Source organism: Callionymus lyra, chromosome 18 (genome assembly GCF_982586985.1).
Source record: "Callionymus lyra chromosome 18, fCalLyr1.hap1.1, whole genome shotgun sequence".
In the NCBI taxonomy this organism is placed as follows: Eukaryota; Metazoa; Chordata; class Actinopteri; order Syngnathiformes; family Callionymidae; genus Callionymus; species Callionymus lyra.
In genome coordinates this window covers 4,614,898-4,631,754 of record NC_141835.1, presented here as the reverse complement: position 1 = coordinate 4,631,754, position 16,857 = coordinate 4,614,898, and the positions used below count along the sequence as shown (strand labels likewise).

Genomic DNA, 16,857 nt, shown 5'->3' with positions numbered 1-16,857 from the left:
CGTCTGTGAGTCACATGATCGTCTGTGCGTCACATGATCGTCTGTGCGTCACATGATCGTCTGTGCGTCACATGATCGTCTGTGCGTCACATGATCGTCTGAGCGTCACATGATCGTCTGTGAGTCACATGATCGTCTGTGCGTCACATGATCGTCTGTGAGTCACATGATCGTCTGTGCGTCAAATGATCGTCTGTGCGTCACATGATCGTCTGTGCGTCACATGATCGTCTGTGCGTCACATGATCGTCTGTGAGTCACATGATCGTCTGTGCGTCACATGATCGTCTGTGAGTCACATGATCGTCTGTGCGTCACATGATCGTCTGTGAGTCACATGATCGTCTGAGCGTCACATGATCGTCTGTGAGTCACATGATCGTCTGTGCGTCACATGATCGTCTGTGAGTCACATGATCGTCTGTGCGTCACATGATCGTCTGAGCGTCACATGATCGTCTGTGCGTCACATGATCGTCTGTGCGTCACATGATCGTCTGTGCGTCACATGATCGTCTGAGCGTCACATGATCGTCTGTGCGTCACATGGTCGTCTGAGCGTCACATGATCGTCTGAGCGTCACATGATCGTCTGTGCGTCACATGATCGTCTGTGCGTCACATGATCGTCTGTGCGTCACATGATCGTCTGAGCGTCACATGATCGTCTGTGCGTCACATGATCGTCTGTGCGTCACATGATCGTCTGAGCGTCACATGATCGTCTGTGCGTCACATGATCGTCTGTGCGTCACATGATCGTCTGTGCGTCGCATGATCGTCTGTGCGTCGCATGATCGTCTGTGCGTCGCATGATCGTCTGTGAGTCGCATGATCGTCTGTGCGTCGCATGATCGTCTGTGCGTCGCATGATCGTCTGTGCGTCGCATGATCGTCTGTGCGTCGCATGATCGTCTGTGAGTCGCATGATCGTCTGAGCGTCGCATGATCGTCTGAGCGTCGCATGATCGTCTGTGCGTCGCATGATCGTCTGTGCGTCGCATGATCGTCTGAGCGTCGCATGATCGTCTGAGCGTCGCATGATCGTCTGTGAGTCGCATGATCGTCTGTGCGTCGCATGATCGTCTGTGAGTCGCATGATCGTCTGTGCGTCGCATGATCGTCTGAGCGTCGCATGATCGTCTGTGAGTCGCATGATCGTCTGTGCGTCGCATGATCGTCTGTGAGTCGCATGATCGTCTGAGCGTCGCATGATCGTCTGTGCGTCGCATGATCGTCTGTGCGTCGCATGATCGTCTGAGCGTCGCATGATCGTCTGAGCGTCGCATGATCGTCTGTGAGTCGCATGATCGTCTGTGCGTCGCATGATCGTCTGTGAGTCACATGATCGTCTGTGCGTCGCATGATCGTCTGAGCGTCGCATGATCGTCTGTGAGTCGCATGATCGTCTGTGCGTCGCATGATCGTCTGTGCGTCGCATGATCGTCTGTACGTCGCATGGTCGTCTGAGCGTCGCATGATCGTCTGAGCGTCGCATGATCGTCTGTGCGTCGCATGATCGTCTGTGAGTCGCATGATCGTCTGAGCGTCGCATGATCGTCTGTGCGTCGCATGATCGTCTGTGCGTCGCATGATCGTCTGTGCGTCGCATGATCGTCTGTGCGTCGCATGATCGTCTGTGCGTCGCATGATCGTCTGTGCGTCGCATGATCGTCTGTGCGTCGCATGATCGTCTGAGCGTCGCATGATCGTCTGTGCGTCGCATGATCGTCTGAGCGTCACATGATCGTCTGAGCGTCACATGATCGTCTGTGCGTCACATGATCGTCTGTGCGTCACATGATCGTCTGTGCGTCACATGATCGTCTGTGCGTCACATGATCGTCTGTGCGTCACATGATCGTCTGTGCGTCACATGATCGTCTGTGCGTCACATGATCGTCTGTGCGTCACATGATCGTCTGTGCGTCACATGATCGTCTGTGCGTCGCATGATCGTCTGTGCGTCGCATGATCGTCTGTGCGTCGCATGATCGTCTGTGAGTCGCATGATCGTCTGTGCGTCGCATGATCGTCTGTGCGTCGCATGATCGTCTGTGCGTCGCATGATCGTCTGTGCGTCGCATGATCGTCTGTGAGTCGCATGATCGTCTGAGCGTCGCATGATCGTCTGAGCGTCGCATGATCGTCTGTGCGTCGCATGATCGTCTGTGCGTCGCATGATCGTCTGAGCGTCGCATGATCGTCTGAGCGTCGCATGATCGTCTGTGAGTCGCATGATCGTCTGTGCGTCGCATGATCGTCTGTGAGTCGCATGATCGTCTGTGCGTCGCATGATCGTCTGAGCGTCGCATGATCGTCTGTGAGTCGCATGATCGTCTGTGCGTCGCATGATCGTCTGTGAGTCGCATGATCGTCTGAGCGTCGCATGATCGTCTGTGAGTCGCATGATCGTCTGTGAGTCGCATGATCGTCTGTGCGTCGCATGGTCGTCTGAGCGTCGCATGATCGTCTGAGCGTCGCATGATCGTCTGTGCGTCGCATGATCGTCTGTGAGTCGCATGATCGTCTGAGCGTCGCATGATCGTCTGTGCGTCGCATGATCGTCTGTACGTCGCATGATCGTCTGTGCGTCGCATGATCGTCTGTGCGTCGCATGATCGTCTGTACGTCGCATGATCGTCTGTGCGTCGCATGATCGTCTGTGCGTCGCATGATCGTCTGTGCGTCACATGATCGTCTGTGCGTCACATGATCGTCTGTGCGTCACATGATCGTCTGTGCGTCACATGATCGTCTGTGCGTCACATGATCGTCTGTGCGTCACATGATCGTCTGTGCGTCACATGATCGTCTGTGCGTCACATGATCGTCTGTGCGTCACATGATCGTCTGTGCGTCACATGATCGTCTGTGCGTCACATGATCGTCTGAGCGTCACATGATCGTCTGTGCGTCACATGATCGTCTGAGCGTCACATGATCGTCTGTGCGTCACATGATCGTCTGTGCGTCACATGATCGTCTGTGCGTCACATGATCGTCTGTGCGTCACATGATCGTCTGTGAGTCACATGATCGTCTGTGCGTCACATGATCGTCTGTGCGTCACATGATCGTCTGTGCGTCACATGATCGTCTGTGCGTCACATGATCGTCTGAGCGTCACATGATCGTCTGTGAGTCACATGATCGTCTGTGCGTCGCATGATCGTCTGTACGTCGCATGATCGTCTGTGCGTCGCATGATCGTCTGTGCGTCGCATGATCGTCTGTACGTCGCATGATCGTCTGTGCGTCGCATGATCGTCTGTGCGTCACATGATCGTCTGTGCGTCACATGATCGTCTGTGCGTCACATGATCGTCTGTGCGTCACATGATCGTCTGTGCGTCACATGATCGTCTGTGCGTCACATGATCGTCTGTGCGTCACATGATCGTCTGTGCGTCACATGATCGTCTGTGCGTCACATGATCGTCTGTGCGTCACATGATCGTCTGTGCGTCACATGATCGTCTGTGCGTCACATGATCGTCTGAGCGTCACATGATCGTCTGTGCGTCACATGATCGTCTGAGCGTCACATGATCGTCTGTGCGTCACATGATCGTCTGTGCGTCACATGATCGTCTGTGCGTCACATGATCGTCTGTGCGTCACATGATCGTCTGTGAGTCACATGATCGTCTGTGCGTCACATGATCGTCTGTGCGTCACATGATCGTCTGTGCGTCACATGATCGTCTGTGCGTCACATGATCGTCTGAGCGTCACATGATCGTCTGTGAGTCACATGATCGTCTGTGCGTCACATGATCGTCTGTGAGTCACATGATCGTCTGTGCGTCAAATGATCGTCTGTGCGTCACATGATCGTCTGTGCGTCACATGATCGTCTGTGCGTCACATGATCGTCTGTGCGTCACATGATCGTCTGTGCGTCACATGATCGTCTGTGAGTCACATGATCGTCTGTGCGTCACATGATCGTCTGTGAGTCACATGATCGTCTGTGCGTCACATGATCGTCTGTGAGTCACATGATCGTCTGAGCGTCACATGATCGTCTGTGAGTCACATGATCGTCTGTGCGTCACATGATCGTCTGTGAGTCACATGATCGTCTGTGCGTCACATGATCGTCTGAGCGTCACATGATCGTCTGTGCGTCACATGATCGTCTGTGCGTCACATGATCGTCTGTGCGTCACATGATCGTCTGTGCGTCACATGATCGTCTGAGCGTCACATGATCGTCTGTGCGTCACATGGTCGTCTGTGCGTCACATGGTCGTCTGAGCGTCACATGGTCGTCTGAGCGTCACATGATCGTCTGTGCGTCACATGATCGTCTGTGCGTCACATGATCGTCTGTGCGTCACATGATCGTCTGAGCGTCACATGATCGTCTGTGCGTCACATGATCGTCTGTGCGTCACATGATCGTCTGAGCGTCACATGATCGTCTGTGCGTCACATGATCGTCTGTGCGTCACATGATCGTCTGTGCGTCACATGATCGTCTGTGCGTCACATGATCGTCTGTGCGTCACATGATCGTCTGTGCGTCACATGATCGTCTGTGCGTCACATGATCGTCTGTGCGTCACATGATCGTCTGTGCGTCACATGATCGTCTGAGCGTCACATGATCGTCTGTGCGTCACATGGTCGTCTGTGCGTCACATGGTCGTCTGAGCGTCACATGATCGTCTGAGCGTCACATGATCGTCTGTGCGTCACATGATCGTCTGAGCGTCACATGATCGTCTGTGCGTCACATGATCGTCTGTGCGTCACATGATCGTCTGTGCGTCGCATGATCGTCTGTGCGTCGCATGATCGTCTGTGCGTCGCATGATCGTCTGTGAGTCGCATGATCGTCTGAGCGTCGCATGATCGTCTGTGCGTCGCATGATCGTCTGTGCGTCGCATGATCGTCTGAGCGTCGCATGATCGTCTGTGCGTCGCATGATCGTCTGTGCGTCGCATGATCGTCTGTGCGTCGCATGATCGTCTGAGCGTCGCATGATCGTCTGTGCGTCGCATGATCGTCTGTGCGTCACATGATCGTCTGTGCGTCGCATGATCGTCTGTGCGTCGCATGATCGTCTGTGCGTCGCATGATCGTCTGTGAGTCGCATGATCGTCTGTGCGTCGCATGATCGTCTGAGCGTCGCATGATCGTCTGTGCGTCGCATGATCGTCTGAGCGTCGCATGATCGTCTGAGCGTCGCATGATCGTCTGTGCGTCGCATGATCGTCTGTGCGTCGCATGATCGTCTGAGCGTCGCATGATCGTCTGTGCGTCGCATGATCGTCTGTGCGTCGCATGATCGTCTGTGCGTCGCATGATCGTCTGTGCGTCGCATGATCGTCTGTGCGTCGCATGATCGTCTGTGCGTCGCATGATCGTCTGTGAGTCGCATGATCGTCTGAGCGTCGCATGATCGTCTGAGCGTCGCATGATCGTCTGAGCGTCGCATGATCGTCTGTGCGTCGCATGATCGTCTGTGCGTCGCATGATCGTCTGTGAGTCGCATGATCGTCTGTGCGTCGCATGATCGTCTGTGCGTCGCATGATCGTCTGTGCGTCGCATGGTCGTCTGTGCGTCGCATGATCGTCTGTGCGTCGCATGATCGTCTGAGCGTCGCATGATCGTCTGAGCGTCGCATGATCGTCTGAGCGTCGCATGATCGTCTGAGCGTCGCATGATCGTCTGAGCGTCGCATGATCGTCTGAGCGTCGCATGATCGTCTGAGCGTCGCATGATCGTCTGAGCGTCGCATGATCGTCTGAGCGTCGCATGATCGTCTGAGCGTCGCATGATCGTCTGTGAGTCGCATGATCGTCTGAGCGTCGCATGATCGTCTGTGCGTCGCATGATCGTCTGTGCGTCGCATGATCGTCTGTGAGTCGCATGATCGTCTGAGCGTCGCATGATCGTCTGTGCGTCGCATGATCGTCTGAGCGTCGCATGATCGTCTGAGCGTCGCATGATCGTCTGTGAGTCGCATGATCGTCTGTGCGTCGCATGATCGTCTGTGAGTCGCATGATCGTCTGTGAGTCGCATGATCGTCTGAGCGTCGCATGATCGTCTGTGAGTCGCATGATCGTCTGTGAGTCGCATGATCGTCTGAGCGTCGCATGATCGTCTGAGCGTCGCATGATCGTCTGAGCGTCGCATGATCGTCTGTGCGTCGCATGATCGTCTGTGCGTCGCATGATCGTCTGTGCGTCGCATGATCGTCTGTGCGTCGCATGATCGTCTGTGCGTCGCATGATCGTCTGTGCGTCGCATGATCGTCTGAGCGTCGCATGATCGTCTGAGCGTCGCATGATCGTCTGTGCGTCGCATGATCGTCTGTGCGTCGCATGATCGTCTGAGCGTCGCATGATCGTCTGAGCGTCGCATGATCGTCTGTGAGTCGCATGATCGTCTGTGCGTCGCATGATCGTCTGTGAGTCGCATGATCGTCTGTGAGTCGCATGATCGTCTGTGAGTCGCATGATCGTCTGTGAGTCGCATGATCGTCTGAGCGTCGCATGATCGTCTGTGAGTCGCATGATCGTCTGTGAGTCGCATGATCGTCTGTGAGTCGCATGATCGTCTGTGCGTCGCATGATCGTCTGTGAGTCGCATGATCGTCTGTGAGTCGCATGATCGTCTGTGAGTCGCATGATCGTCTGTGCGTCGCATGATCGTCTGTGCGTCGCATGATCGTCTGTGAGTCGCATGATCGTCTGTGAGTCGCATGATCGTCTGTGAGTCGCATGATCGTCTGTGAGTCGCATGATCGTCTGTGAGTCGCATGATCGTCTGTGAGTCGCATGATCGTCTGTGAGTCGCATGATCGTCTGTGAGTCGCATGATCGTCTGTGAGTCGCATGATCGTCTGTGCGTTGCATGATCGTCTGTGCGTCGCATGATCGTCTGTGCGTCGCATGATCGTCTGTGAGTCGCATGATCGTCTGTGAGTCGCATGATCGTCTGTGCGTCGCATGATCGTCTGTGAGTCGCATGATCGTCTGTGAGTCACATGATCGTCTGTGCGTCGCATGATTGGCTGAAAGTTTGATCCAGTAGCTCTGTGCTCTGTTAGTAATGTCTGGTGACTATTATACCAACAATTATATATTGAATTTGAAATATTGGATTATTGTTTGATTATTTAGAAGAAATACGTTTTGAATAATTATATAGAATATTAGATAAATTAATTATAATAATCAACTCTAAGTAAAATGAATGATTAAAAAAAGGTTTAATGCTTAAAACATTGTAATAAAAACATCAAACTACGAGTTTAACTCCAACAGAGGAACCTGGAGGAACCTTGACCTCTGCTGCTCACCCTTCTTGTTCTTCTCCTTGGTCACCACCGTCATGGACATGATGGGCTGTGGCCCGGGCTCGGCGCCCCCTTGAGGCAGCCGACTGACCTGCAGCGAGCGGAAATTGCACTTGAGCGTGTTCTTGGCGGACGAGTCGCGCTTCTCCACGTCCTTCTTCCTCTCGGCGGGTGCGACCCAGTAGTCCACCTGCAGCCCCATCAGCTCCTGAGCACTGAGTACACAACTCTTACACACACACACACACACACACACACACAGGTGTGTAGCTCTACCTCGCACACAGGCCGCTGGTGACGGACGGCGAGGAGGGCGGCGTGGGCGGAGCCTCCTTGAACGCAGGAGACACCTGAGGATGGGGGGAGGAGGAGGAGGAGGAGGAGGAGCCTAGAGGAGCCGAATCATCCGAGTCGCCTGAGAGAAATGAACCGTGAGTCGTTGATCGTGACAACAAAGTGTCAAATATGACGGGATTAGGTGTTATAGTGAGTTAGTTGATGAGTCGTTCTGTTAATGAGTTGTTCTTTTACTGAGTCATTGGATGTGTTGATGAGTCGCTTAGTTAAATTATAAATAAATTAAATGATAAAGTTCTACCTAAACTAACCTAACTAGTTAGTTTGTTGGCGGTTCATTCTGATGTTGTCTTTTAAGCGAGTTATTTGATGTGCTGATGAGTCGCTTAGTTAAATTATAAATAAATTAAATGATAAAGTTCTACCTAAACTAACCTAAACTAACCTAACTAGTTAGTTTGTTGGCGGTTCATTCTGATGTTGTCTTTTAAGCGAGTTATTTGATGTGTTGATGAGTCGCTTAGTTAAATTATAAATAAATTAAATGATAAAGTTCTACCTAAACTAACCTAAACTAACCTTACTAGTTAGTTTGTTGGCGGTTCATTCTGATGTTGTCTTTTAAGCGAGTTATTTGATGTGTTGATGAGTCGCTTAGTTAAATTATAAATAAATTAAATGATAAAGTTCTACCTAAACTAACCTAAACTAACCTTACTAGTTAGTTTGTTGGCGGTTCATTCTGATGTTGTCTTTTAAGCGAGTTATTTGATGTGTTGATGAGTCGCTTAGTTAAATTATAAATAAATTAAATGATAAAGTTCTACCTAAACTAACCTAAACTAACCTTACTAGTTAGTTTGTTGGCGGTTCATTCTGATGTTGTCTTTTAAGCGAGTTATTTGATGTGCTGATGAGTCGCTTAGTTAAATTATAAATAAATTAAATGATAAAGTTCTACCTAAACTAACCTAGTTAGTTAGTTTGTTGGCGGTTCATTCTGATGTTGTCTTTTAAGCGAGTTATTTGATGTGTTGATGAGTCGCTTAGTTAAATTATAAATAAATTAAATGATAAAGTTCTACCTAAACTAACCTAACTAGTTAGTTTGTTGGCGGCTCATTCTGATGTTGTCTTTTAAGCGAGTTATTTGATGTGTTGATGAGTCGCTTAGTTAAATTATAAATAAATTAAATGATAAAGTTCTACCTAAACTAACCTAAACTAACCTAACTAGTTAGTTTGTTGGCGGTTCATTCTGATGTTGTCTTTTAAGCGAGTTATTTGATGTGCTGATGAGTCGCTTAGTTAAATTATAAATAAATTAAATGATAAAGTTCTACCTAAACTAACCTAAACTAACCTAACTAGTTAGTTTGTTGGCGGTTCATTCTGATGTTGTCTTTTAAGCGAGTTATTTGATGTGCTGATGAGTCGCTTAGTTAAATTATAAATAAATTAAATGATAAAGTTCTACCTAAACTAACCTAAACTAACCTAACTAGTTAGTTTGTTGGCGGTTCATTCTGATGTTGTCTTTTAAGCGAGTTATTTGATGTGTTGATGAGTCGCTTAGTTAAATTATAAATAAATTAAATGATAAAGTTCTACCTAAACTAAACTAACTAGTTAGTTAGTTGGCGGTTCATTCTGATGTTGTCTTTTAAGCGAGTTATTTGATGTATTGATGAGTTAAGTGAGTTATTTATTGAGTCACTATGTGAGTGAGTCGTTCTATAGCGAGTTATTTCATTAACTTAGTAAGTTATTGGCTGTCTTGTTAAGTGAGTCAGTTGAAATGTCAGTGAGTCAGATCATTCCTGTCAGCGAGTTATTTGAAGTATTGATGAGTTAAGTTTGGTGAGTCACTACGTGAGTGAGTTAGTAAGGTGATGAGTCATTCAAGTAGGAGTTATTAGATGCATAAGTAAAGTAGGTTTGTTGATGAGTTGCCCAGTTGGTGAGTCATTTTGTTAGTGAGTTATTTCATTAACTTAGTTATTGGATGTCTTGATAAGTTAAGTGAGTCAGTTGAAAAGAGTCAGTGAGTCAGATCATTCTGATGTCGTCTTGTAAGCGAGTTATTTATGAGTATAAGTATAAAGTACTGATGAGTTAAGTAAACCGGTTGATGAGTTGTTAAGTTAAACCCTTTGTTAATGAGTTATTCTGTTGCTAAGTTGAAGAGTCGTTCTTTCAGCGAGTTACTTGACGAGTTACTTGACGAGTTACTTGACGAGTTACTTGACGAGTTACTTGACGAGTTACTTGACGAGTTACTTGACGAGTTACTTAACGAGTTACTTGACGAGTTACTTGACGAGTTACTTGACGAGTCACTGTCAGTAACTAAGGTAATGATTATTAGACGTGTTGACGAGTCGGTCAGTTAGTGATTCTGTTGATGATTCATTTCTGTCGGTGAGTTAAAGAGCTGTTCTCTGCCAGTGTTGAGTTAGTCGAGTCATTTACGTCGTGACTCATGTAACGGGCCATTCAATTACTCTTTAAGTTGATGGTTGGTTAGTTGGTTCAGTGATAAGTTATTGAAGTAATGAGTTTATACCAGGTTCAATCAGGTGAGTCACTGAGTCAGTAGACGTGTGAACCATGAGTCAGAGTCAGTAGACGAGTGAACCATGAGTCAGCAGATGTGTGAACCATGAGTCAGTAGACGTGTGAACCATGAGTCAGTAGACGTGTGAACCATGAGTCAGTAGACGTGTGAACCATGAGTCAGTAGATGAGTGAACCATGAGTCAGTAGATGTGTGAACCATGAGTCAGTAGACGTGTGAACCATGAGTCAGTAGACGTGTGAACCATGAGTCAGTAGATGTGTGAACCATGAGTCAGTAGACGAGTGAACCATGAGTCAGTAGATGAGTGAACCATGAGTCAGTAGATGAGTGAACCATGAGTCAGTAGATGAGTGAACCATGAGTCAGTAGACGTGTGAACCATGAGTCAGTAGATGAGTGAACCATGAGTCAGTAGACGAGTGAACCATGAGTCAGTAGACGTGTGAACCATGAGTCAGTAGACGAGTGAACCATGAGTCAGATGTGTGAACCATGAGTCAGTAGTGAACCATGAGTCAGATGTGTGAACCATGAGTCAGTAGTGAACCATGAGTCAGTAGTGAACCATGAGTCAGATGTGTGAACCATGAGTCAGTAGTGAACCATGAGTCAGATGTGTGAACCATGAGTCAGTAGTGAACCATGAGTTAGATGTGTGAACCATGAGTCAGTAGTGAACCATGAGTCAGATGTGTGAACCATGAGTCAGTAGTGAACCATGAGTCAGATGTGTGAACCATGAGTCAGTAGTGAACCATGAGTCAGATGTGTGAACCATGAGTCAGTAGTGAACCATGAGTCAGATGTGTGAACCATGAGTCAGTAGTGAACCATGAGTCAGATGTGTGAACCATGAGTCAGTAGTGAACCATGAGTCAGATGTGTGAACCATGAGTCAGTACCTGACGCTGCAGTTTGCTCCACGATCCCCACGTTCACCATCTGAACACAAACAGATCCGAGTCACACGAGTCACACGAGTCACACGAGTCACGCGAGTCACGAGTCACACGAGTCACACGAGTCACACGAGTCCCATGAGTCACACGTCACACGAGTCACACGAGTCCCACGAGTCACACGTCACACGAGTCACACGAGTCACACGAGTCACACGAGTCACACGAGTCCCACGAGTCCCACGAGTCCCACGAGTCACACGAGTCACACGAGTCCCACGAGTCACACGAGTCCCACGAGTCACACGAGTCACACGAGTCCCACGAGTCACACGAGTCACGAGTCACACGAGTCCCACGAGTCACACGAGTCACACGAGTCACACGAGTCACACGAGTCACACGAGTCCCACGAGTCACACGAGTCACACGAGTCACACGAGTCACACGTCACACGAGTCACACGAGTCACACGAGTCACACGAGTCACACGAGTCCCATGAGTCCCACGAGTCACACGAGTCACACGAGTCCCACGAGTCACACGAGTCCCACGAGTCACACGAGTCACACGAGTCACACGAGTCCCACGAGTCACACGAGTCACACGAGTCACACGAGTCACACGAGTCCCACGAGTCACACGAGTCACACGAGTCCCACGAGTCACACGAGTCACACGAGTCCCACGAGTCACACGAGTCCCACGAGTCACACGAGTCACACGAGTCCCACGAGTCCCACGAGTCACACGAGTCCCACGAGTCACACGAGTCACACGAGTCACACGAGTCACACGAGTCCCACGAGTCACACGAGTCCCACGAGTCCCACGAGTCCCACGAGTCCCACGAGTCCCACGAGTCACACGAGTCACACGAGTCACACGAGTCACACGAGTCACACGAGTCCCACGAGTCACACGAGTCCCACGAGTCACACGAGTCACACGAGTCCCACGAGTCACACGAGTCACACGAGTCACACGAGTCACACGAGTCACACGAGTCACACGAGTCACGAGTCACACGAGTCACACGAGTCACACGAGTCACACGAGTCACGAGTCACACGAGTCACACGAGTCACACGAGTCACACGAGTCCCACGAGTCACACGAGTCACACGAGTCACACGAGTCACACGAGTCACACGAGTCACGAGTCACACGAGTCACACGAGTCACACGAGTCACACGAGTCACACGAGTCACACGAGTCCCACGAGTCCCACGAGTCACACGAGTCACACGAGTCCCACGAGTCACACGAGTCACACGAGTCACGAGTCACACGAGTCACACGAGTCAAACGAGTCACACGAGTCACACGAGTCACACGAGTCCCACGAGTCACACGAGTCACACGAGTCACACGAGTCACACGAGTCACACGAGTCACACGAGTCACACGAGTCACGAGTCACACGAGTCACACGAGTCACACGAGTCACACGAGTCACACGAGTCACACGAGTCCCACGAGTCACGAGTCACACGAGTCACACGAGTCACACGAGTCACACGAGTCACACGAGTCAAACGAGTCACACGAGTCAAACGAGTCACACGAGTCACACGAGTCACGAGTCACACGAGTCACACGAGTCACACGAGTCACACGAGTCACACGAGTCAAACGAGTCACACGAGTCACACGAGTCACGAGTCACACGAGTCACATGAGTCACACGAGTCACACGAGTCACACGAGTCAAACGAGTCACACGAGTCACATGAGTCACACGAGTCAAACGAGTCACACGAGTCACACGAGTCACGAGTCACACGAGTCAAACGAGTCACACGAGTCACACGAGTCACACGAGTCACACGAGTCAAACGAGTCACACGAGTCACACGAGTCACACGAGTCACACGAGTCACACGAGTCAAACGAGTCACACGAGTCAAACGAGTCACACGAGTCACATGAGTCACACGAGTCACAGGAGTCATGAGTCACGAGTCACGACTCACTCCGATGAAAGGGATGAACTTCTGACTCGAATCCTCCTCGAGGCTGCAGGACAGAAGAGAGACGATGAGGTTCGACTCGACTGGAGATGAATCATGAAAGTATATCATATATTGAAAATATTCAAGAACCTTTTGATGTTGAAACTTTTAATCGTTTTATTGAAGTATTTAAAATAATCCAATCTTTAATTCATTCAACCTTTAAATATAGAAATAATTTAATTATTTGATATTATTTTTTAATTATTCTCAGAATTTATTTGTTTTAATTGAATAATTTAAATGAAAAAAAGAGGTTTATGGTTATATATTATATACAGTTTATATATATAGACTGTATATATATATAAACTGTATATATAAATATTGATAAATATACATATATATATTGTATGTATATATACATATATAAATATATATATATCTTAAACAGTATATATAATATATATATACATTTATACCGTTTAAGGTATATATATATATATATAAAGGTGTATATATATATATATAATATATATATACCTTCAGTAGTAGCTATATATTTAAGGTATACATATATATATATACCTTAAATATATATATGTATATATATATCAATATGTATATATATTATATATATACACACATATATATATATATATACCTTAAACAGAATATATAATATATATACACACATATATATATATATATACCTTAAACAGAATATATAATATATATACACACATATATATATATATATACCTTAAACAGAATATATAATATATATACACACATATATATATATATATACCTTAAACAGTATATATGTATATATATATTATATATTATGTTTAAGGTATATATATATATATATATATATATATATATATATATATATTATTATTTTAAAATAGCATATATTTAATCTAATTATTCATTAAAAACTATTTAAACCTTTCAATGTAGAAATGATTGTATTTAATAATTCAATGCTTTAAAAAAAACTATTTTCAATAACACGAATAAAAGTTCTCAACAAGTAAAACTTCAATATTAATATCAAATACTCGCTGATATACTTTCATGGTCATGTTAGCGAGAGAAGCTTCCAGAAGCTGCAGGTTCAAGTCCAACATGCTGCCCGGACATGCAACAGAAGCTCTGGTGGACCTACAGTCCAGACCATCTAGAGCAGGAGGAGCATCTAGAGCAGGAGGAGCATCTAGAGCAGGAGGACCATCTAGAGCAGGATGGAGGTCTACGTCTACAGGTGACCAGGAGGTGAAAGGTCGTCTTGCCTGGAAGAAACCTGCCAGCGCCCCCCCAAGGAAGCGACAGAGAGACTACAGGAGACACAACAGAGTCACCGCCGTCATCAGAGGTTCATGCAGGATCTTCATCCACACGTGCACGTCTCTGACGCCATCACTCGTCCATTCAGACCAGAGAAGATCAACCACCATTGTTCCACCACAGAAGACAGACAGGTCCATGACACAAGGAGGACAAGGCAAGATGGTGATCAGGTTCCTGAGCCTTCATCAGCAACTTTCTCTTTTTTTTTTCACCTTCGGTCACAAATCGACGTGTTTTGAAGCTTCTATAATGGAAGTAAAAACACGTGAAAGTGGGGAGTAGAGGAGAGTGGGGGTGTCGGGGTTCTTAAGGTGGACGGGGGTTTTTAAGGTGGCCCGGGGCGAAGAGGTGGGAGAGCTTGGATGTTTCTTAGAGCCATATATTATTATTATTATTATTATATAGAACACAAATTAACACAAAATCCTAATATTTTCTCTTTCTTTCTTGTGTCAAACTCACACAAGTGGCCAAACTTTTTCTTTTTTTTTAACCAAAACTCTCTGTAACAGTTACTACGACTCTGATTATTTATTGTCATTTTTGACACAACTTTTCTTATTTATCTTTGTATTTGTTATCGATTCAAACTTTTTCCTTCCAGGTTTAATGTCATTGGAAAGTCTCTACATAATGGTTGACGCCACTCATCCCTATCCCTTATCTTATCTTAAATAACATCTTTATATGTCACAAAGTTAACGTACATTTTTTAAGCAACAATAAAAATGAATCGAGCGACAAAAGGATTTGGGATCTTGGATCCTATCCCAGCTAGTCGGGGTGGATCGTCAATAAAGGCTGTGTTTTGTCATGAATCTGAGGATACGATACGTATCACGATATCAACGATACGATGTAGTGATACTGCAGGATTTAAGATATATATTTAATCGTAAGAAAACTGTCTTAGCTTAGAAAACACACCATGTTGTTACATGTTTAAATTATTTCACTCAGAAACACAAGGATCAAAATTTGTATTTCACACAAAAATACAAGTGAATATCGCTTGTTAATAGTGAGTTTAAAAATCGAATTAATTTAACTTTATACACACTTTATAGAAGTAGTAATTATAAAAGAACTATGATGAAAAATGACATTTTGAAAGCCAAAGAATACAACGATTTTTTTCAATTTATTTATTTATTATTATTATTATTATTATTATTAAGTTAATTTTTATTTTCAATTTATTTAAATGAAACCGTATCATGAAAAAAATACTGCGATATTAAAGTGTATCGATGTTTTCTTACACTCTTGATCGCGGCTCCAACACTGGACACTAATTCATGGGTGTTTTTTCTAACTTTTGTGGGAGGAAATCAGAGTCCTCAGGTGAGTAGAGAAAGTTGCTGCGAGACTCTGGACGTTGGTAAAGGAAACATGTGATGGAGCGGCAGACGAGAAAACACAATACCTTACTGCAAAATCAAAATGAAAGCTCTTTTTCCTTCAGAGACACAAAAGAATCACGTAAAATAAAACATGTTATCAACACGGACGCATGAGAACATGGACGTTAAGAACACGGAACACACACAGGTTTTCACTGCCTAAGTATTTCCTTAAAAACTTGAAGATAGATGAAAATATTTAGTAGTAAAACCACGGATTCAATCCGCTGAAGGTGGCTGAGAGTAACACGACAGTAACACGGCAGTAACACGACAGTAACACGACAGTAACACGGCAGTAACACGACAGTAACACGACAGTAACACGACAGTAACACGACAGTAACACGGCAGTAACACGGCAGTAACACGACAGTAACACGACAGTAACACGGCAGTAACACGGCAGTAACACGGCAGTAACACGACAGTAACACGACAGTAACACGACAGTAACACGACAGTAACACGACAGTAACACGACAGTAACACGGCAGTAACACGGCAGTAACACGGCAGTAACACGACAGTAACACGACAGTAACACGACAGTAACACGACAGTAACACGGCAGTAACACGGCAGTAACACGGCAGTAACACGGCAGTAACACGGCAGTAACACGGCAGTAACACGACAGTAACACGACAGTAACACGACAGTAACACGACAGTAACACGACAGTAACACGACAGTAACAACAGTAACACGACAGTAACACGACAGTAACACGACAGTAACAACAGTAACACGACAGTAACACGACAGTAACACGACAGTAACACGACAGTAACACGACAGTAACACGACAGTAACACGACAGTAACACGGCAGTAACACGGCAGTAACACGACAGTAACACGACAGTAACACGACAGTAACAACAGTAACACGACAGTAACACGGCAGTAACACGACAGTAACACGACAGTAACACGACAGTAACACGACAGTAACACGACAGTAACACGACAGTAACAACAGTAACACGACAGTAACACGGCAGTAACACGACAGTAACACGACAGTAACACGACAGTAACACG

General features: G+C 46.5%; 1 protein-coding gene across 5 annotated transcripts in view; it reads right to left on the bottom strand.

Moving 5' to 3' along the window:
- Positions 1–16,857, bottom strand: part of pacs2 (phosphofurin acidic cluster sorting protein 2) — a 77,809-nt gene that overhangs the window by 2,755 nt on the left and 58,197 nt on the right. For 3 of the 5 annotated variants that reach the window (XM_087779725.1, XM_087779726.1, XM_087779728.1), the window contains 5 exons: positions 15,835–15,867; positions 13,074–13,116; positions 11,099–11,138; positions 7,595–7,733; positions 7,322–7,533 (listed from right to left, as the gene is read on the bottom strand). In XM_087779725.1, the coding sequence (XP_087635851.1) occupies positions 7,322–7,533; positions 7,595–7,733; positions 11,099–11,138; positions 13,074–13,116; positions 15,835–15,867 (467 nt within the window). The remainder of the gene's footprint in view (positions 1–7,321; positions 7,534–7,594; positions 7,734–11,098; positions 11,139–13,073; positions 13,117–15,834; positions 15,868–16,857) is intronic. The other 2 variants (XM_087779727.1, XM_087779729.1) reach the window with 1 other exon arrangement.